The sequence below is a fragment of the Anomaloglossus baeobatrachus genome, chromosome 11 (genome assembly GCF_048569485.1).
Source record: "Anomaloglossus baeobatrachus isolate aAnoBae1 chromosome 11, aAnoBae1.hap1, whole genome shotgun sequence".
Taxonomy (NCBI): Eukaryota; Metazoa; Chordata; class Amphibia; order Anura; family Aromobatidae; genus Anomaloglossus; species Anomaloglossus baeobatrachus.
The window spans coordinates 59,021-81,614 of record NC_134363.1 but is presented as its reverse complement, the minus strand read 5'-3'; the positions used below and the strand labels follow the sequence as shown (position 1 = coordinate 81,614).

General features: G+C 47.9%; 1 protein-coding gene across 1 annotated transcript in view; it reads right to left on the bottom strand.

The window, feature by feature from the left end:
- Positions 1–1,200: 1,200 nt before the first annotated feature.
- Positions 1,201–22,594, bottom strand: part of NBR1 (NBR1 autophagy cargo receptor) — a gene marked incomplete at its 5' end in the record, with an annotated part of 74,574 nt that continues 53,180 nt past the window's right edge. The window contains 3 exons of the mRNA XM_075328498.1: positions 1,201–6,403; positions 10,635–10,740; positions 16,575–16,650. Of these exons, the coding sequence (XP_075184613.1) occupies positions 6,230–6,403; positions 10,635–10,740; positions 16,575–16,650 (356 nt within the window). The remainder of the gene's footprint in view (positions 6,404–10,634; positions 10,741–16,574; positions 16,651–22,594) is intronic.

Genomic DNA, 22,594 nt, shown 5'->3' with positions numbered 1-22,594 from the left:
ACTTAGTGGCAGCGATGCGCTGCCATTAACTCGTTATTAACTGGATTGCCACAGCATCACGGCAATCTGGAAGAGCCGGGGACACTCCGAGACTGCCGCATAATGGATGCGACAGTCCCGGGGCAGCTGCGGGCTGATATTCTAGGCTGCGGGAGGATGAGGGGAGGGGGACACACATTAAACCCTGGCCCTCGCCCTCCCCAGCCTGAGACTACCAGGCCGCAGCTTTGTCTTTACCTCGGCTGGACGGTAAAAATACGGCGGAGCCCGCGTGTTTTTTTTTTCTATAGGTCCGTTTGATTTGTATGTGTATTCTATATGTCTGTGTGTGAGTGCAATATGTGTGTGAGTGTGATGTGTGTGTTTACTCTCTGCACGGCTTCCTCTTCCTGTCATAATGACATCACTTCCTTGCAAAACGCAGGGCAGTGATGAACATTATGTCCCGAAACCGCGAAATACTGCAGGGAATAACGCAGGAAGACGCAATGAACCGCACAGAATTTGCTACCTGCGTTACTCCCTGCGGGATTTCACGATTATATTGCAATCAATAGAGTGAAATGCTGCAGGTACGTGCGGAAAAGTAGTGACATGCAATTGTTTTTGCTGCGAGAATCCCGCAGCAAAACATGCAGCTGTCAAAATCCGCATAGTGCGCACAGCATTTTTTTTTTCCCATAGGTTTTGCTGGTGAATCACTGCAGAGATGTTCTGAACACAACATGCAGCGAAACATGCAGCAAAACCACAGGAAATCCGCAGCAAAAACCAGCAAGTGCGCACACAGCCTAAAAATTGAAAGTTGAAAATTGTGAAATTTTCAATTTTTTTTTGCCATAATTCCAATATTTTCACAAATATACATAAAAAATATGTCTACATAATTTTACTAAAAATATGAAGTAGAATGTGTTTGATTTATTTTCCATCATTCTCACATTCATTGGGATCCGTAGAAGCGTTCCAGCGTTATTAACCATAGAAATTGACACAGGTCAGAATTGTAAAATTTGGCTGACAGGAAGGTGAAACAAACTTCAGTGGTAAGAGGTTAAAGAAAAACAGTACCTACACTTTATTTAAACCTAATTTAGCCCATCTAGGAAGTTTTTCCACCCACAAATGAATAATGTTAGCCTTGTGCATCATTCATACTTAGCGCAGGTAGAAGTCTTTATTAATAAGAGACCAAACAAATTAATCTCTTAATTTTAATAAATCATTGAGCATAACAAGAATCATTATTACATCACATTGTAAAGAGTTTAAAGTGCGTCTTCTAAATAAACTTACACCTAGTCTATACTCCGATCTTGGATTTCTTCATGCAAATCTTTAGAAATTCAACATAAAAACAAAAGAATTCTGGTCTTTACAATAAAGCAATATAAGATAACACATTTTCTGCTAAAAATAAGAGCAGTGTAGTACTGAGCAAAGATCTGTGTACACGATGGGGTGGAAATGTTGGGTGAAATGTCCCCTACTATAGAATTTTGGTTTGCTAGGACTGTCCTCATGTCTCCAGCGGGAGTCCATGCCTTGAGGCTCAGTGATATCACTACTCATCCTTCGTAATCTACATTCTTTTGGTCCACTTTATACCTGGTCAATTTTTCTTTATTTAAACTAATCTACTAATTAACTTTATCATTCAAACAAGAATACTGTAAAGCATTTTGTATAAGGTGTCCTCAAAAGTTAATACAGCAGAGGTTCACAGCTAGAGTCTGCATTGGCGCTTACGTACACCAGTTAATACGGCAATGTGTATGATCCATATGGTGCTAGGCATTAGGACAGGAAGGCAGATTTGGAGAGGGCTTTTGTGATCTCACTGGGCAGGTGTAATTCCATGTTTTGGTGCTCAATATATGCAGGCAACAGATTCTCATATATCGCCTCTTATTGGGGTTGAGAAAAAAAAATTCACCAAACCAAGGTCCAACAGCTGCGTTGGTGCTCTGTGGTCATCAGGTCCGAGTGCTGCAAACCTCCTACTACCTGCAGCACCCCTGGCGCCTCCACTAATTAGTGGGCCCCCATAACCTATATAACAATTCCCTCATCTTGACTGGGACCTCCATAGACCGTTTACATTCTGTTAATTGAGGTTAGTGCACAGGACACATTTACGGTTTTACTGAAATGTATAGTTATTCAATCCACATTCAATCTACATTTAAAAAAGAATTACAGTATGAAATTAGGGAAATAGGTCTGTCCTCTTTCAAAAAAATGCCACACCTGTCCACAGGTTAGGTCTGGAATTGCAGCTCCACTCCATTTACTTTAGTTATTAGAGAAGTGCGCATTAAAGGCATTGGATAAGATAAGTGACTGAACATTGTTTTAGAGCTGAAAACCTTCTGAGATCATTTTACCCATTGCATTGAAGAGGTTGTCCGGAACGTTAACACTGATGACCTACTGAGGGTGCAACACACATCACTCCCACCAATCAGCTGTTCCAGATGTTACTGGCGGCCAGAACTACTCAGTCATGAGCTGCACAGCCCAACTCCGCCAACTGTAATTGGGCTGTGCAGCTCCACAACCGAGTAGTTCTGGACATCATCATCGCGAACAGCTGATTGGCGGGAGTGCCAGGTCTCGCACCCGCACTGACCAGATTGATGACCTTCCTTAGGATAAGTCAGCAATGCTAAACATCTAAATAGAGAATGTGTCCAGCACTAGAGACAACCAATTGAGGCCATTATAACAGCACAAGCGGGAAGCTGGAGTGGAGGTAAATGTTGTGGGGGTGCTCAGATAGGCCAAGTATTAAAACTATTACCACAAAAAAAACAAAAAGAAAGAAAGGTTGGCAATTACCCAACTACTTAGACTCAAATCCTTTATTTCATCAGAAGGAAACGGAATGGTGGGGAGGGGGAGGATGCTCTCCGCATCTTCCCCTTCCCCACCATCCATTTCCATCGGATGAAAAAGTACTTGATTCTAAGTAGTTGGGTGAGTGTCAATCTGTTTTTCTTTTTATGGTCATCAATGTTAAAATCCTGGACAACGCCTTTAAATAAAAGTTGCCCTAGCATTATTTGACCTGTACTACGCTGTGGACTCTGCAGTGTGAGATCTCAGCACCATACTAAAAGGTACTATGTGGCATGCTGTCTATTAGGCAATCAGGGTTGGCATTAGGGCTGTAGCCACAGTGACAAGGGGCGGGGTTTACAGTGGCGGTGACAAGCACTTTCATATATTTATCACTAGGATTCCTCAGAAGCAGTGAGCCCTGAAAGATAAGGAGCCTGCCGAGAACAATTCCTTTCACGCATGTAATATTTATAAAATATGAAAAATTATGATATGACAACGTAGAGTAGACAGAACTAATTACTAATTAAAAGATCAGGTCTCTATTGGGGATTAGAAAATGAATTAGGTGTTATGTGCTTAGGGAAAACGAATCGGTGATTTTCTTCTAACAATCTATCAACTCAACTAATAAATTAGGTTTTAATGGAGGGGAACATGTGTATAAAAGGGTATAGTGACAGTAGTAAAGGACAAGTCTTATGGGATGTGAAAATGTAATTATTAAAAGGGTGATCCCGAGGCATTAAAATCAAAAACAAAAAAACCTCCAAATAACAGGATTTATCATTATTGTAAGAAGTTGCACATAGCGGTTCACCACTAGTAAATCTCAAATTATTGGGCCATTCTTCTAGTTTACGCCAGGTGAAACTTCCATCCCAGGCATGCCCCACTTCCCCTGCACCTCTTATTTCTCCTCACTCAGTCCCTTGCTTATCACTCCCACTGATGAGCAGATGTTAACAATTATATAACTGATGGGGCTGGTGATTTTACAACCATGTGATCAGGGATGAGTTTACATGAACGGGAGGCAATCCTCAGTCACGTGAAGCTGTAAAAGGACCTGCAAAGATTCTTGTGTTATGTGACTGAGGATCAGAACAGGGGATTGGACCATTTTTGACAGCAGTATTACAATTATTATCTATATTACCTGTGATTAAAATCAATGGCATTCCAAGGCAAACTCTTTAAATGCCTTAAGAAAGGGTACACATGTGGTTTGTAGCTTTTTTTTGTGCTACCAAAAAAAATATAAAAACCTGTCAAGGCAGCCTTAAAGGGGTTGTCCACTTTCAGGAAAGTGGGGTGCAAACTGTGTAAAATACCTAAAACAAACTAAGCATGTACTTACCTCTTGGGCACAGAGATCAGCAATTGAATGGATCAGTGATGAGCGCTAGTGACGTGAAGTCACTGCTGGACCCAGGGAGGGAGAGTATTAATTTAGGTATTTTAAACAGTTACGGCCTCACTTTCCTGAGTGGACAACCTATTGATGAACACATTTCCCTTTCGCTTGATTGGGAGACACAGGAAACCATTTCCCCCAATGAAGACTCAGAGAAAGATTTTACGGTGAGTACTCAAAATCTTCTTTTCTCCTATATGGATTTAAAACTGAGACAAACATGCCCGTTAGTGAAGGGAATCATAGCGGCAGCTGTTGATCAACCCTGCACTACCTTCTATAGGTGTCCAATGCAGGGTAAATGGAGTGATCTGACAGATTCACCAAGATTTGTCTGCACTAGAAGTCATACAGGACCTCAAATGTGAGATTATAACTTCCTATCTACATCCTAAATTCAAATCAGATAGGATAAGGATACCAATATTAAAGGAGTTTTCCCCATAAACAAAGTTCATTTTAAGGTTGATTGTAATCAACAGATCTTGGAATAATAATTTTTACAATTGGATGTGTTCAGAATAAATGTTTCGGGGCAGGAGAGGACAGAAAAGATAGTATACAGATATTACAGCATGGGACCGCAAATTATCCTTTCTTCTCCTGAAGACATTTTTCCAAGTCAGGATCTTGTCTTTTCAGGCTTTTGTTCTCAGCTATTAGATGATCAAAATCATTCTGCATATTGCTTACAAAATCAGCTGAAGAACCTGGCTGAAGAATATGAATGTCTTGAGAAAGAGAAAGTAAAATTTAACACAAGTGAAATTAAACACTGAGAAAGATGTAGAAACCTTACAGCTGGAAGTAATATATGTGAAAGACCAGATTGGAACACAGCCCGAGGATGGCGAACAAAGTCCTGTGCCCATAGATAACTTACAAGTACCAGAAAAGCTGACACCAGTGAACATGGCTGATGGTCAAGAGCTGGAAACCGAAAAGGATTCACCCCTCAGCACCCAAATAGATGGCATGTGCCAGGATCCTGGTAATGAAGGCCTTTCAAGAAATGTTCATGATATATGCCTGGAACAAATCAGAATGCCTAAAGAAAAAAAAGAGCTGAATTGGAAGGAAGCGCGAGTCATGAAAACAATGGCCAAAATGACTTTCTAGAAAGCCTTCAAATATGTGAAGCTCTTACGGCAGAGAAACAAAGCGCTCATGATCAACTGGGCAGTATGCAGAATGATTCTGATCATTAATTGCTGAGAACAAAAGCCTGAAAAGAGACGTTCCTGACTTGGAAAAATGTCTTCAGGAGAAGCAAACTCAAGAGCATGAGATTTGTCTGCTGGAACTGCTACTGATAGGACAAGCAATGACTAGTTGAATCAAACTGGAAAAACAGATTAAATCAAATGACTAAAACGTCTTGAGCTTCTTGCGAGCCATAAGAAGTGTTGTCTCCGATTGCAACAGAAGCTTGCTGGTGATAACAATGAGCTTTGTGCACTGTAACCTAAATTTTATAATTATTCTAAGATCTATGGATTAAAATCAGCTTTAAAATGAACTTTGTTAGTGGGAAAATCGCTTTAAAAAAGGTATGACCCTGAAGTAACCTAACTATATGCACCACAGATAAAAGCCACCAATCAAATCTCTACTTAGTATGAAGTCTTGCAGTCTTCATCAATACAGGATTGTAAGAATATAGATGAGGGTTGTGTTTTGATTAAACATGTTTCTATGCCAGTCTTGGCCTGAGTCTAGACAATCCATAGCAGTCTGCAGGATCTAGACTAGAGCAATCTAATTATTTTTATCTTGAGACACCCAATAATAATAAAGAAAATGAATACTATGTAGAAAGAATAAAAATAAAATAAAGTGGGGGAAAAAAAAAAGCTGGGCAACATTGACACGCAAAGAGACTAAAAACCAGACGTGCGGCTACGTGGCCAGGAGGCTGTGCCGTGCAAATGCTTTGACAATTTAATATGAAACTGCTGTCCCTCCACCTCAGTATCTGGCAGAATACCAGTCATTGTCATTGATCTGTATCAGTTCTGTTACTACATCCATGAGGTTGTAGTTGTATTTGCGCAGGAGCCGCTGGTTGAGCTGACGGTCACAGAATCCCATCTCTAGGAGTACAGCCATCATGGCTCCAGCTTGTTCCTCGGAGCACTGGGGCTGTGGGTAAGAGATGGTAATCTGATCATACAGTAAACTTTTTCTTATAGATATATACATTAAATTATTCAACAGCCACTTAATAACTTGGTAATACTTTGTAGGTCCTTAATAATCACCAAGAGCTCTGATCCACAAGGGACTGTGATCTGGGGAACTTGAAGGCCATGTTCTCACCTTTAATTCTCTTCATGTCCTTCAAACCATTCCTAAACAATGTGTGCAGTGTAGAAGGGTACATTCTACTAAAAGTGGGCACTGATATTAAGCAAACATGGTTGCCCTGAAAGAGTGCCCATGGGTTGCCACAATGTTTAAAGTTGATGGTCTGTGATGTGTCGAAGTAAAATCCACCCCAATTTCTGGACCCAACACTTCGGAGCAGAACTTTGCCCAGAGCATAACACCGCCTCAGTGGTCTTGTGATAGTGTATCCTGGTGCCTTCTATTCCCCAGGTAAGAGATGTTAAAGAAATGCAATCTATATATATAATTGCCTTATTCTGTCTGTCTGTCTGTCTGTCATGCTTCAAAATTGTGTCCTTCCGGTGACATTGTGTCCTTACGGTGACACAAAGCTGATTGGCCGCTGGGCTCGCCATGGCCCCGCCCCCCCACACGGATTGGCCAGCCGCTCGCCCAGGCTCCGCCCCCCCCACAGATTGGCCTCTCGCCCCGGCACCCTGCAGGCATTGGCAACTCGGCCACGCCACGCCCCGCCCCCCTCACGCAATGGACGCTAGCTCTGCCCCCCTCCCCCCTCCCGCGCATTCCCCGAACTGACACGGTCACGGCTCCCAGGTGAGTACTGTACAACCCCCCCCCCCTCCCAACGGGAGCCCACATCAGCGTACGCCGCCAACCCAGCCGACACCCTCGCATTGCTGGCCTTGCCGCCGTATGCTGGTGTGGGCTCCCGTGCGAGTGGGGGACATGATGCGCTGGTAACCATGCTTACCATAGTTACCAGCACATCAAGGTCCTGCAGCGGCGGAAGATCCACACGCACACACATAACAGCACACACACACACACATCAGATCACACTCACTCTCACACACACCTCACACACACATCACATCGCATCCACACACTCACAGCATCCAGCGATATCGCTTGCTTCTCGGCCTCGATACTGTGCTGTTGTGACCTTCCAGGACCTGACGGAGGATCACATGGCCAGAAGCATGTGGTATCTCCGGATGTTGTGAGTATCAGCGCGTATGTGCGATTTCGTCAGTGTCTGTGTGTGAGTGTATGCGATCGGTTGTGTGTGTGAGTGCATGCGATCGGTTGTGTGTGTGAGTGCATGCGATCGGTTGTGTGTGTGAGTGCATGCGATCGGTTGTGTGTGTGAGTGCATGCGATCGGTTGTGTGTGTGAGTGCATGCGATCGGTTGTGTGTGTGAGTGCATGCGATCGGTTGTGTGTGTGAGTGCATGCGATCGGTTGTGTGTGTGAGTGCATGCGATCGGTTGTGTGTGTGAGTGCATGCGATCGGTTGTGTGTGTGAGTGCATGCGATCGGTTGTGTGTGTGAGTGCATGCGATCGGTTGTGTGTGTGAGTGCATGCGATCGGTTGTGTGTGTGAGTGCATGCGATCGGTTGTGTGTGTGAGTGCATGCGATCGGTTGTGTGTGTGAGTGCATGCGATCGGTTGTGTGTGTGAGTGCATGCGATCGGTTGTGTGTGTGAGTGCATGCGATCGGTTGTGTGTGTGAGTGCATGCGATCGGGTGTGTGTGAGTGTCAGCAGAGGAGCACGGCGTGCTGGAGGAGGCTGGGAGCAGAGAGGCTGATCTTGGGGAAGGCTGGGAGGGGGACGCTGATGCTGAAGGAGGCTGGGAGGAGAGAGGCTGATGCTGAAGGAGGCTGGGAGGAGAGAGGCTGATGCTGAAGGAGGCTGGGAGGAGAGAGGCTGATGCTGAAGGAGGCTGGGAGGAGAGAGGCTGATGCTGAAGGAGGCTGGGAGGAGAGAGGCTGATGCTGCGGGCAGAGAGGCTGATGCTGCGGGCAGAGAGGCTGATGCTGCGGGCAGAGAGGCTGATGCTGCGGGCAGAGAGGCTGATGCTGCGGGCAGAGAGGCTGATGCTGCGGGCAGAGAGGCTGATGCTGCGGGCAGAGAGGCTGATGCTGCGGGCAGAGAGGCTGATGCTGCGGGCAGAGAGGCTGATGCTGCGGGCAGAGAGGCTGATGCTGCGGGCAGAGAGGCTGATGCTGCGGGCAGAGAGGCTGATGCTGCGGGCAGAGAGGCTGATGCTGCGGGCAGAGAGGCTGATGCTGCGGGCAGAGAGGCTGATGCTGCGGGCAGAGAGGCTGATGCTGGTGCAGCATGGGGGATTGAGCACGATGGGGGGTGCGCAGCATGGGCGATGGAGCACGATGGGGAGTGCGCAGCATGGGCGATGGAGCACGATGGGGAGTGCGCAGCATGGCGGATGCAGCACGATGGGGAGTGCGCAGTATGGCGGATGGAGCACGTTTGGGAGTGCGCAGCATGGCGGATGGAGCACGTTTGGGACTGCGCAGCATGGGGGATGGAGCACGATGGGGGGTGCGCAGCATGGGGGATGGAGCACGATGGGAGGTGCACACCTCCCCCCAACACACACACACACTGCACAACACACACACAGGGAACCACAAACAACGCCCTACACAGACACCCACACACACAGACAACGCTGCACACACAAATATACGCACATACCGCACAACACACACATTGCTCAAAACATACCTCCCCCCAAAACACACCCCACACACACAAACAACGCTACAGACACACAGCGCTCCACAAACAACGCAACACACATACAACACCGCTCTCACCCCCCGCCACACCCAGAACATGTACACCGCCCTACACAAACACTTGGTAACTACACACAACAACATCTATAATAATATATATATATATATATATATATATATATATATAGATATATATATATATATATGATAACAAAAATCATACATGAACTACACAATACGTAAATTCTAAAATACCCGATGCGTAGAATCGGGCCACCTTCTAGTTAATAATAAATGTGTTTTTTATAGCACCAATGGAACTTTACAATTTAATTTGTCACACCAGACTACCCTCTTCAATTACTTCATGGTCGAGTTCCGATACTCGTGCCCATTGCAGGCGGTTTCATTGTAGGACAGGGGTCAGCACTGGCACCGAATGGTCTGTGACGACAACTCAAGCTGCAGTGCTCTGTGCGCTTTGACACCTTTCTATCACAGCCAGCATTAACTCTTTTAGCAATTAGAGCTCCGACTGTGGTTCTTTCAGATGAACCAGTACCAGTTAGCCTTCACCATCCACATCAGTGAGCCGTGGACATATTCTGCTCTCTCATTAATTAACCAATTGTCCTTCTTTGGACCACTTTTGATAGGTACGAAGTACTTTTTACTGGGAGCTGGCCGGAAAGCCCACCACTTGGGACGTACTCTGACCCAGTTAGCCAAAATAAGACGGCCCTGTAAGAGCGCTCAGGGTCTTATGCTTACCATTTTCCCAGCTTCTAACTGCTTGCGCTTAATAAGAAGAAATATGTTACACTACTGCCCATGTGTGCCCATCTCCTCTTCTACCCTTTGTCTGTTGTCATTTACTACTGTTGTCATGATATGTTAAAGGGAATCTGTCACCAGGTTTTTGCTACCCCATCTAAGAGTAACACAATGTAGAGACACAGACCCAGATTCCAACGATGTGTTACTTACTGAACTGTTTGCTGTCATTTTGATACAATCAATTTTCTCTGAAGCAGTTATACAGAGCTCTTGAATATGATGGACTATCTGGCAGCAGGCCAAGTAGTCCTCTAATGATAATCTACTCCTGATTAAACTGATTTTTATCAAACTACACCAAGCAGTCCAGTAAGTGGCACATAGCTGGAATCAGGAACTCTGTCTTTACTTTATGCTGCTCTCTGATTAGGTGGCAAAAACCTGGTGACAGATTCCCTTTAAGTCTTAAGTGCCCACCAGTCTTCATGCAGACAATTTATTTTACTGGTTGACGCAGTTTAATGTGGTGGAAAGAAGACTTGGCCGCAATTACTACTACCAAGATGTGCTTGTTTTTATCCATTTCCTCTTTTCTACGTAACATTTGTGTGTGGAGCATATACTTTTTTTTTGTGTGAATGCGCATTGTGGATACTTGCACTGAAATAAAATAGGGAATTATAAACAGTCATAATACGCACCATGGTGGTTTCTTGTTGGCCAACAAATAAAGCCTTATAAGCCGAGGCAGCCACAGACAGCGCGCCCTTCACCAGACCCCCAGCAATACTGCTCCTAGTGTGTGGCCTATGGAGGCAAACAATTCAGTCCTATTACATGTACAGAAATTAATAAGCCGGAAGCTGTTTTGAAGGATAAGAGAAGAAAAGGTACAGTCCATATAGTGACCACTCAAAGCACTAACCAAAAGCCATCATTACTTATCTATGCTGTAATGTGGCTTATGGACAAATCCCATATAAATGGTATAATGTAAGCCATGTGCGATTTACAAGAAATATTAACACATAATTGACAAGTCACCGACTATATAGGAACTATGGCATATTCACACCTGTATGTAAATATGACCACTTCACATCACATTCTGTATGGATATCACAGAGTCGGGAGATCTGAGTCCATTCAGAAATGGTCAATCGCTTTGTGGGAAATCATTGGTTTTCGCAATTACTCCTCCCCAAAATGTAAACTGCTTTTTACATGAAAATACTAAATCAAATAATGGAAAACTATTAGTGATGAGCGAGTACTAAAAAGCTCGGGTGCTCGAGGCTCGGGCAGAGCATCCCAAGATACTCGTGTACTCGGCCCGAGCACCGAGCCCAATGTTATCCTATGGGAGACCCGAGTATTTTTGTGAAATGACCCCCGGCAGCATGTAGAAACCCTAAAAATGTCACAAAAGTCTCAGAAGAGTGCTCAAATGACATGGCAACAGCATGGGGAAGACCCCTTGAAGCATTTATCACTCAAAAGTCACAGCTGTGAAAAATTTTGTCCGCGTTTTACGCCATTTTTACGGACTCACCAGAAAACCTTCAAAAATGACACCAAAATGAATTTTCATGGCGGAAATGTTAAGGGCACATACCCAATAGTGAGATAGAGCTAATGTATGTTACTTTTTGAGATTAATACATGAAAGATTTTACGTAAAACATTGTGTGGCACTCCGATGTCCCTGAGAAGAGACGTACATAAAGGCCTCTGAGTCTAATGTGCCCATTTTGAGGAAGTGAGTCTTTGTAGTATTTTCCTCTGCCAGGGCCAAAATTGTGAGGTTCACCAATGCCCCTGCATACAGACGTGCATGAGGGCCTGTATACCTGAAGTGCCCATTGTAAGGAAGTGGGTCTATTGTAGTATAGCCCTTAGGCAGGGCAGCCAAAAATTGGGAGGCTCCATGTTGTCCCTGGATAGAGACGTGCATGAGGGCCTCAAAACATTAAGTGTCCATTGTCAGGAAGTGGGTGTATTATAGTATAGCCCTTAGGCAGGGCAGCCAAAAATTGGGAGGCTCCACGTTGTCCCTGGATAGAGACGTGCATGAGGGCCTCAAAACATTGTTCCCATTGCAAAGGAGCGGGTCTCCTGTCGTTGTAATGTCCATTCTGCAAAGAATGGGAGAAAAAATTTACCACTGGGGGTATACCTGAAACAAAGGCCTAACTATTGTAACGGTCATCATGGTGGCGCATGAGGAGAAGGAGGAGCAGTCCAGCGATTATCCAAAGTCCAGAAGTGTGTTACCATGGGTGAGTGGAGGTACATGGCAAATTCCCGTTACAAACTTTAAATTCCGCTCTCATTTGCTGGTGGTGTGGTGAAGTCTGGCCCAATCCAACCCTTGTTCATCTTGATCAGAGTCAGCCTGTCAGCATTTTCAGTTGACAGGCGGGTGCGTTTATCTGTAATGATTCCACCTGCGGCACTAAAAACACGCTCTGACAAAACGCTAGCGGCAGGGCAGGCCAGGACTTCCAAGGCGTAGAGAGCCAATTCATGCCACGTGTCCACCTTGGATACCCAATAATTGTAAGGCACAGAGGAATGTCGGAGTACAGTTGTTCGATCTGCAAGGTACTCCTTGAGCATCTGGGCAAACTTAGGATTTCTTGTGGCACTACCCCGCACCTCAGGGGCTGTGGTACGTGAGGGGCTGAGAAAACTGTCCCACATCTTAAAGACTGTTCCCCTACCTCTGGCGGATTGGACTTGTGCCTCTCTTGGCTGTACGCCTTGGTTGTCCACTGATTCCTGACCTATGCCGCTAGCGTTTTGTGAGGGGAATGCTTTGCCTACTTCCGTGACTATGGCCTTCCGGAACTGCTGCATTTTGGTTGACCTCTCCGCCTCGGGAATAAGAGGCATAAAGTTCTCCTTGTAGCGTGGGTCTAACAGTGTTACCAACCAGTAATGATTGTCGGCCAAGATGTTCTTAACGCGAGGGTCACGAGACAGGCAGCTTACCATAAAGTCAGCCATGTGCGCCAGACGCTTAACAGCCAGGACTTCAGTAGCCTGACCAACACGATGACTGAACATGCTGTCCTCCTCCTCCTCCTCATCTACCCTGTCCTCTGGCCAGCCACGCTGAACCGAGGATATGACTGGTGTGCATGTCATATCCTCAATTTGGCCGGAGAGTTGCTCCATGTCTTCATCCTCCTCCTCGTCATAGTCCTCCACTGCACGTTGTGATGAGACGAGGCTGGGCTGTGTGTTATCACCCACACCCACTACTGTTTCTTGCTGCAACTCATCGCGCTCCGCCTGCAATGCATCATGTTTGTTTTTGAGCAGAGACCGTTTTAGAAGGCAGAGTAGCGGTATGGTGATGCTAATAATGGCGTCATCACCACTCACCATCTTGGTGGAGTCCTCAAAGTTTTGGAGGATGGTACATAGGTCGGACATCCATCTCCACTCCTCAGGTGTTATGTGTGGAGTTTGACCCATTTCCCAACGGCTTAGGTGATGCAGGTACTCAACAACTGCCCTCTTCTGCTCACATATCCTGACCAACATGTGCAGAGTTGAATTCCAACGCGTGGGGACATCACACACCAGTCTGTGAGCCGGAAGATGCAAACGGCGCTGAAAGCCGGCAAGGCCGGCTGAAGCAATAGGTGACTTTCAAAAATGTGCAGACAGGCGGCGAACATTTACCAGCAGATCAGACAGCTCTGGGTATGACTTTAGAAACCGCTGAACCACGAGGTTGAGCACATGGGCCACACATGGAACATGTGTCAGCTGGCCTCGCCTCAAAGCCGCCACCAGGTTCCGGCCATTGTCACACACGACCTTTCCTGGCTTTAGGTTCAGAGGTGTGAGCCAGTGATCTGCCTGCTGTTTCAGAGCTGTCCACACCTCTTCTGCATTGTGGGGTTTGTCACCTATGCAGATTAGCTTCAGCACAGCCTGTTGCCGCTTCGCCGAGGCAGTGCTGCAGTGCTTCCAGCTTGTGACTGGTGTGGAGGGTAAAGTGGATGAGGATGCGCATGAGGAGGAGGAGGCTGAAGAGCATGACATTCCGGAGCTGTAGAGTGTGGGTGAAACCCTGACTGAGGTAGGGCCTGCAAACCTTGGTGTGGGAAGGACGTGTTCCGTCCCTCGCTCAGACTGGGTCCCAGCTTCCACAATATTAACCCAGTGTGCCGTCAACGAGATGTAGCGGCCTTGCCCACAAGCACTTGTCCACGTGTCTGTGGTTAGGTGGACTTTGGGTGAAACAGCGTTGTTCAGGGCACGTGTGATGTTTTGTGACACGTGGTTATGCAACGCGGGGACAGCACACCGGGAGAAATAGTGGCGGCTGGGGACCGAGTAACGTGGGACAGCTGCCGCCATCAGGTCGCGGAATGCTTCTGTCTCCACCAGCCTAAAAGGCAACATTTCCAGCGCAAGCAGTCGCGAAATGTTAGCATTTAGAACTGTGGCATGTGGGGCGTTGGCAGTGTATTTGCGCCTGCGTTCAAAGGTTTGCTGAATGGATAACTGAACACTGCGCTGGGACAAGGACGTGCTTGATGATGGTGTTATTTCTGCGTAGGCAACTGCAGGTGCAGGACCGGAGGAGGCTTGTTCGCAGGCAGCATGGACAGGGGATTGGCTCGCATGCACAACCAGCGAAGACGTAGCAGTGACATCAGCAAGCACTGCTCCTCGACTCTGTTGTACTTCCCACAAAGTCGGGTGCTTGGCTGACATGTGCCTGATCATGCTGGTGGTGGTCAGGCTGCTTGTTTTGGTACCCCTGCTGATGCTGGCACGGCAGGTGTTGCAAATGGCCTTTTTAGAATCATCTGGAGCCAACTTAAAAAACTGCCAGACTCGGGAAGACCTAACATTTGTACAGGCACCTTGTGTCGTGTTGTTGTTCCGGGGAATGGTTGCCTGACTTCTGCCTGGAGCCACCACCCTGCTTCTTACTGCCTGTTGTGATGCTACGCCTCCCTCCCCCTGTGCACTGCTGTCCTCGCTCTGCATATCCTCCTGCCAGGTTGGGTCAGTTACTGGATCATCCACCACGTCGTCTTCCTCTTCCGCACCCTGCTCCTCCTCCTGACTTCCTGACAATTGTGTCTCATCATCGTCCACCCCTTGTTGAGACACGTTGCCAACTTCGTGAGAACGTGGCTGCTCAAATATTTGGGCATCTGTACATACGATTTCCTCATGACCCACTTCAACATGAGCTGGCGAGAGGCCAGAATGTGCGAATTGAAACGTGAACAGCTCTTCCGAGTGTCCAAGTGTGGGATCAGTAATGTCCGAGGACGTGTACTCAGCCTTGTGGTAGGAAGGAGGATCAGGTTCTGAAATGTGCGGTGCAGTATCACGGCTACTGACACTTGACCGTGTGGAAGACAGAGTGTTTGTGGTGGTGCCAATCTGACTGGAAGCATTATCCGCTATCCAACTAACAACCTGTTGACACTGGTCTTGGTTCAAGAGCGGTGTACTGCTGCGGTCCCCAAGAATTTGGGACAGGACGTGCGAGCGACTAGATGTGGCCCTTTGTTGTGGCGAAATTAGAGCTTGCCCACGACCTCGGCCTCTGCCTGCACCACCATCACGTCCACTTCCTTGTTCCTTGCCAACGCCCTTGCGCATTTTGCAATGCTGTGCTGACGTGTATTCACTAGACTTGTGCGTTATATCCAAGTTTGTGCAAATCGTGCACCTGTACGCTGCCACTGACAGGCACACACGTGCGGTTTTTAAATGCAAGCACGGATGCACTAAGAACCTAACAGGTTTTTAGGATCAAAAATTACTGAGAAGTCTGACACTATCTGGACTGTTTTAGACTGTGTACACCAGCCCCAGATATGATGAAGGCTGGTATACGGTCACCACTAGGAATGGCTATATACCCTGCCTGCCTGCCTGCCTGTATACTGCTACAATAGTCCTGACAAGGACTCTTCTGGTCACTAGCCTGTATTCCGACCTGGCTATACCCTGCCTGTATATAGCAACAATAGTCCTGAGAAGGACTCTGCTACTGTACTCAGACCTGGCTATACCCTGCCTGCCTGTATACAACTAGAATAGTCCTGAGAAGGACTTCTGGTCACACTGTTTGCAGCCCTGCTACGGAAATAGCTATAAAGGGCCGCAAACCTTTCCCTGAAGCAGCAACACTCTCCCTGCACTGACTGTCTGGATGGCTGTGAGCAGAGCACAGCGCGCCCGCCGGTATAAAGGCTCGGTCACGCTGTGCGGGCCGGCCAATCACTGCAATTCCACAACTAACAGGGCTGTGGCATTGCAGTGGTCTGCCAGCCAATCCCGGCATGAGAGCTGGCTCTCAAAAGAGCGCCAACATGCAGGGATGAAGACCACGAGTACAGCACGAGTATCGCGAGATTACTCGGTCCCCGCCGAGTAGCCCGAGTACAGTGATACTCGTGCGAGTACCGAGTAGTAACAAGCATGCTCGCTCATCACTAAAAACTATCTATTTCCCATTTACGCTGCCATTAGGTAGCACAGGAGATTAATAGATCTTCTGTTGTAGTAAGAGGTCCATGTCTGGACTGCCTTTAGTGAATATTGATGAAATATAGGTGTAATATATTTACGTACATCACGGCCTGTGTAGTTACCTTGTGTGGTCAAAAACTGATCTGGGAGGAGTAGTAGTTTCTGAAGTTTGATGACTTGGTACAATCTCGGTGGGAGCTGAAAAAAAATGAATGGATTTAAAAGAAAAGTATTATTGGGCTTCAACTGTCAGCATTTTGGTGTAAAACAGGTCTCTGCAGGATACATGACTGTATAAGCCATGGTCCAAGACATTAATATGGAAAAAAATCCCACTAATAGGTCGCTGGGGACCCTGCCATGTGGAAAAATGCAAATAACCAGCAGATATGTGATAATTTGCATGGTACTAGTATTCTAAAACTGCCTGGAACCAGCACATGAAACCCGTCGAGAGGAAATTAACTTTAATCTTGCTGGCAGTGTTCGGGCCTCAGACATGGAGGATACAGCAGCACGGGTTCACTCACCACTCTGTATATGAAGAGGGGCAGCTGTAACCGCCCACAGCACTGACTGACCGGTTCCTTTAGTGCAGAGCGGCTGTCAGTCAGTGCAGGGGGCGTGGTTACAGCTACAGCTCTGCATACACAGAGCAGTGACTGAGCCTGCACTGGCGCAGCCTCCATGACTGAAACCGGAATGCTGCCGAGAGGAATAAAGTTAATTTTATCACTGACCACTTTGAAGAAGCCTGACTTTGGAAAAGCTGAGGTGTTTTTTCTGTTGCAGCCGAGAAGCTTCTTGCTTGAGTAGCTGTGGAGAACTATTTGTTGAGTTTGCCTTACCTTCCTTGTGTGGTTTTATTGTAGTGGATAGACTAGCTGGCCTTCACACTAGTCAGGGTGAGTTCAGGTTCAGTGAGGGTCTAGGCATCTGACGGCGCACAGAGAATTGGGAGGGGGTGGACCCATAAAGGGATGTTAGGGAGTGCAGTGATCAGCCTCAGGTTTTAAAGGAGGTGACCCCGCTCCCCTCTCCCTTGCGCCAGGGCCATCTTTTGTATCGTTTCCGTCGTGTACCCTTTGAGTTACGTCACTCGCCGGAAGTGTGAAAATCACTTTCTTTAGTTAAAAATAAAAATTGTTCTAATGTTAAAAATAAATGCAGCAAATGCACAAAATTGTGTGACACTCTGGTGAGAGCTCTGTATGCGGCAGCAAAAAAAAAATAAAAAAATATTGCTTTATTTGGAGCGTTTGTGTTTACCAAATTAAACCACACTTCAAAACGGAAAACAAAGGGAATCTGTCAGAAGGTTTTTGCTATGTAAGCTGAGGATAGCATGATGTAGGGGTTAAAAAAAAAACTAAAAGCAACTGTGCCTCTCAACACACTGCATGTGTTTACTTATACTAATGGCTTTATTACCCTGTGATTAACATTTCAGGACTAGAAATGCACTACAGAGCAGTCCTACAGGCCTCCTGCTGTAATTGACACCTCACAGTCAATGCACAATCTCCATTGAGAGCCTGGTGTGGGTGGGACAGCTCTCCCAGCTCAGCTACATGCTGAAAACTCAATTTTTGATTATGTGAGAACGGCTGCACTCATTGGATTCAGAATCTCCTTGCCTACATTATGTTGTCTTATAAGGTAGCAAAAGAAGGGAATTTTGTTACTTACCGTAAATTCCTTTTCTTCTAGCTCCAATTGGGAGACCCAGACGATTGGGTGTATAGCTACTGCCTCCGGAGGCCACACAAAGTATTACACTAAAAAGTGTAAGGCCCCTCCCCTTCTGCGTATACACCCCCCGTGGGATCACGGGCTGCTTCAGTTTTAGTGCAAAAGCAAGAAGGAGGAAAGCCAATAATTGGTTAAACAATTCAATCCGAAGGAACATCGGAGAACTGAAACCATTCAACATGAACAACATGTGTACCCGAACAACCAAAAATCCCGAAGGAACAGGGGCGGGTGCTGGGTCTCCCAATTGGAGCTAGAAGAAAAGGAATTTACGGTAAGTAACAAAATTCCCTTCTTCTTCGGCGCTCCATTGGGAGACCCAGACGATTGGGACGTCCAAAAGCAGTCCCTGGGTGGGTAAATTAATACCTCAAGTTTGGACTGTAAAAACAGCCCTTCCCTACATGGAGGCAACCGCCGCCTGCAGGACTCTTCTACTGAGGCTGGCATCCGCCTAAGCGTAGGCATGCACCTGATAACGCTTGGTGAAGGTGTGCAGACTCGCCCAGGTAGCCGCCTGGCACACCTGCTGAGCCGTAGCCTGGTGCCATAATGTCCAGGACGCACCCACGGCTCTGGTAGAATGGGCCTTCAGCCCTGATGGAACCGGAAGCCCAGCAGAACGGTAGGCTTCAAGAATTGGTTCCTTGATCCATCGAGCCAGGGTGGATTTGGAAGCCTGCGACCCTTTGCGCTAACCAGCGACAAGTACAAAGAGTGCATCCGAGCGGCGCAGGGGCGCCGTGCGGGAAATGTAGATTCTGAGCGCTCTCATCAGATCCAACAAATGCAAATCCAATTCATATCGATGAACTGGATGAGGACAAAAGGAAGGTAATGAGATATCCTGACTGAGATGAAAAGGGGGGTACCACCTTAGGGAGAACCCCCGGAATCAGGCGCAGCACTACCTTGTCTTGGTGAAGCACCAGGAAGGGAGCTTTGGATGACCGCGCTGCTAGCTCGGACACTCTCCGAAGAGACGTGACCGCTACCAGAAAGGCCACTTTCTGTGAAAGTGGAGAAAGTGAAACATCCCTCAGAGGCCCGCAGGGCGGCTTCTGGAGAGCAATTAGTACCCCGTTCAGATCCCATGGGTCTAACGGCCTCAGTACGGAGGGACAATGTGACAAACCCCCTGCAGGGACGTGCGTACCTGAGGAAGTCGTGCTAGGCGCTTCTGAAAGAATACAGACAGCGCTGGAACTTGTATTTTAAGGGAGCCGAGCAACAAACCTGTTTCCCAACCCGATTGCAGGAAGGAAGAAAAGTAGGCAATGCAAATGGCCAGGGAGACACTCCCTGAGCAGAGCCCTAAGGTAAGAATATCTTCCACGTACAGTGGTAGATCTTGGCAGACGTCGGCTTCCTAGCCCGTCACATGGTGGCAATGACGTCATGAGATAATCCTGAAGACGCTAGGATCCAGGACTCAATGGCCACCCAGTCAGGTTCAGGGCCGTAGGATTCAGATAGAAAACGGCCCTTGGGACAGTAAGTTTGGCCGGTCTCGTAGTGCCCACGGCTGGCCGACTGTGAGATGCCACAGATCCGGGTACCACGACCTCCTCTGCCAGTCTGGGGCGACGAGGATGGCGCGGCGGCAATCGGAGCTGATCTTGCGTAGCACTCTGGGCAACAGTGCCAGAGGGGGAACACATAGGGTCGCTGGAACTGCGACCCATCCTGAACTAAGGCGCCTGCCGCCAGAGCTCGTTGATCGTAAGACCACACCATGAAACTCGTGACCTTGGTGTTGTGCCTAGACGCCATTAGGTCGACGTCCGGCCTCCCCCGAAGGCCCCAGATTTCCTGAAACCCGTCCGGGTGCAGAGACCATTCCCCTGCGTCCATACCCTGGCGACTGAGGAAGTCTGCTTCCCAGTTTTCTACGCCCGGGATGTGAACTGCGGATATGGTGGATGCTCTGTCTTCCACCCACATCAGAGTCCGCCGGACTTCTTGGGAGGCTTGCCAACTGCGTATTCTGCCTTGGTGGTTGATGTATGCTACCGCTGTGGAGTTGTCCGACTGAACTCGGATCTGTTTGCATTCCAGCCGCTGCTGGAAGGCTTGCAGGGCAAGAGAACGTTGATCTGAAGGGTGGACTCCTGCTGAGTCCACGTACCCTGAGCCCTGTGGTGGAGAAAGACTATTCTCCACCCTGACAGACTCACGTCTGTCGTGACCACCGTCCAGGATGGGGGTAGGAAGGACCTTCCTTTTGACAATGAGGTGGGAAGAAGTCACCACTGAAGAGAGTCCTTGACCGTCTGAGAAAGGGAGACGTTACTGTCTAGGGACGTCGACTTCCCATCGCTTTGGCGGAGAATGTCCCACTGAAGTGGACGCAGATGAAACTGCGCGAAAGGGACTGCCTCCATTGCTGCTACCATCTTCGCTAGGAAGTGCATGAGGCGTCTTAAGGGGTGTGAGTGGCCTTGAAGGAGAGACTGCACCCCCGTCTGTAGTGAACGCTGTTTGTCCAGCGGAAGCTTCACTATCGCTGAGAGAGAGTATAGAACTCTATGCCAAGATATGTCAGTGATTGGGTCGGTGTCAGATTTAACTTTGAAAGGTTGATGATCCACCCGAAACTCTGGAGAGTCTCCAGCGCAACGTTCAGGCTGCGTTGGCATGCCTCTTGAGAGGGTGCGTTGACAAGTAGATCGTCCAAGTAAGGGATCACAGAGTGACCCTGAGAGTGCAGGACTGCTACCACTGCAGCCATGACCTTGGTGAAAACCCGTGGGGCTGTCGCCAGACCTAAGGGCAGGTCTACGAACTGAAGATGCTCGTTTTCTATAACGAATCGCAGCAAACGCTGGTGCTCTGGAGCAATCGGCACGTGGAGATAAGCATTCTGATGTCTCTTGATGCTAGGAAATCTCCTTGAGACCTTGAGGCAATGACGGAGCGGAGGGATTCCATCCGGAACCGCCTGGTTTACACTGCTTTTTGAGCAGTTTTAGGTCTAGAACGGAACGGAAGAGCCGGCCTTTTTTTGGCACCACAACCAGATTGGAGTAAAAACCGTGATCTTGTTCCTGAATAGGAACAGGGATTATCACTCCTTCTGCCTGCAGAAGAGCATCGGCTCGGTCGAGAGGTGGGGAAGTTCTGAAGAATCGAGCCGGAGGACGAGAACAAAACTCTATCCTGTACACGTGAGACAAAATGTGTCTCACCCACCGGTCTTTGACCTGTGGCAGCTAAATGCCGCCAAGCGGGAGAGTCTGCCACCGACCGCGGATGCGGAGAGCGAGAAAGAGAGAGAGGGCTGAAAGTCATGAGGAAACCGCCTTGGTAGCGGTTCCTCCGGCTGCCTTCTTTGGTCGTGATTGAGCCCGCCAGGAGTCTGAGCCCCTCTGAGCCTTTTGAGTCCTTTTGGACTAGGAAAAATGGGACCAGCCCGAGCCTGGAAAGGACCGAAACGTCGACTGTCCTTCCTTGGGTTTTGTTTGATCTGGGCTGGTGTAAGGAAGAATCCTTACCCTTGGCCTGTTTAATGATTTCATCCAATCGCTCAGCCAACAGTCTGTCACCAGATAATGGCAAACTGGTTAAGCCCTTTTTGGAAGCAGGAGCTGCCTTCCATTCCCTTAACCCCAAGGGTCTGCGCAAAACCACGGAGTTGGCGTATGCCACCGGCGTACGGCTCGTAGAGTCCAGGACAGCATGAATAGCGTAAGTCGCAATGCATGCGAGGTTAAGGACGCCACCTGCGGCACAGATGTACGTGTGACAGTGTCTATCTGCGCAAGACCAGCTGAAATAGCTTGGAGTGCCCATACGGCTGCGAATGCCGGAGCAAACGACACGCCGATAGCTTCACAGACAGATTTCAACCAGAGGTCCATCTGTCTGTCAATGGCATCTTTAAGTGAAGTCCCATCTTCCACTGCAACTATGGAGGATGGCGCGGCGGAGAAAAACTTGTCTGGATAAGCGTAGCGTTTCTGGACTGCTCCTCTGAGTCAGAGAGGCCCAAAAAGTACTGAATTTACGCTTGGGATACCTGAAATGGAATTTCTCCTGCTGCAGCTGCCTCCTCCACTGGAGGGGCTGAGGGAGAAATATCCACCAGTGTATTAATGGGCGCTATGAGATCATTCACCATGGCGTCCCATTAGGAGCATCCAGAATGAAAGCGGTCTCAGGATCAGAAACCTGACCAGCTACCTCATCATACAGAGAACCTCTCGCTGAGACCCTGACCAGTGTGTGAAGTCGAGGGTCTCTCCCAGCGAGCTCGCTTAGGCTGTCTGGGACTGTCGTCCGTGTCAGAGCCTTCAGTCTGGGATGTATGGGACCCCCTTGGAGCACGGATTAGTTCCAACTGAGGGAGACCGGGGAGCCTTGATTCACAATGCCCTTGGTCTGAGTCACC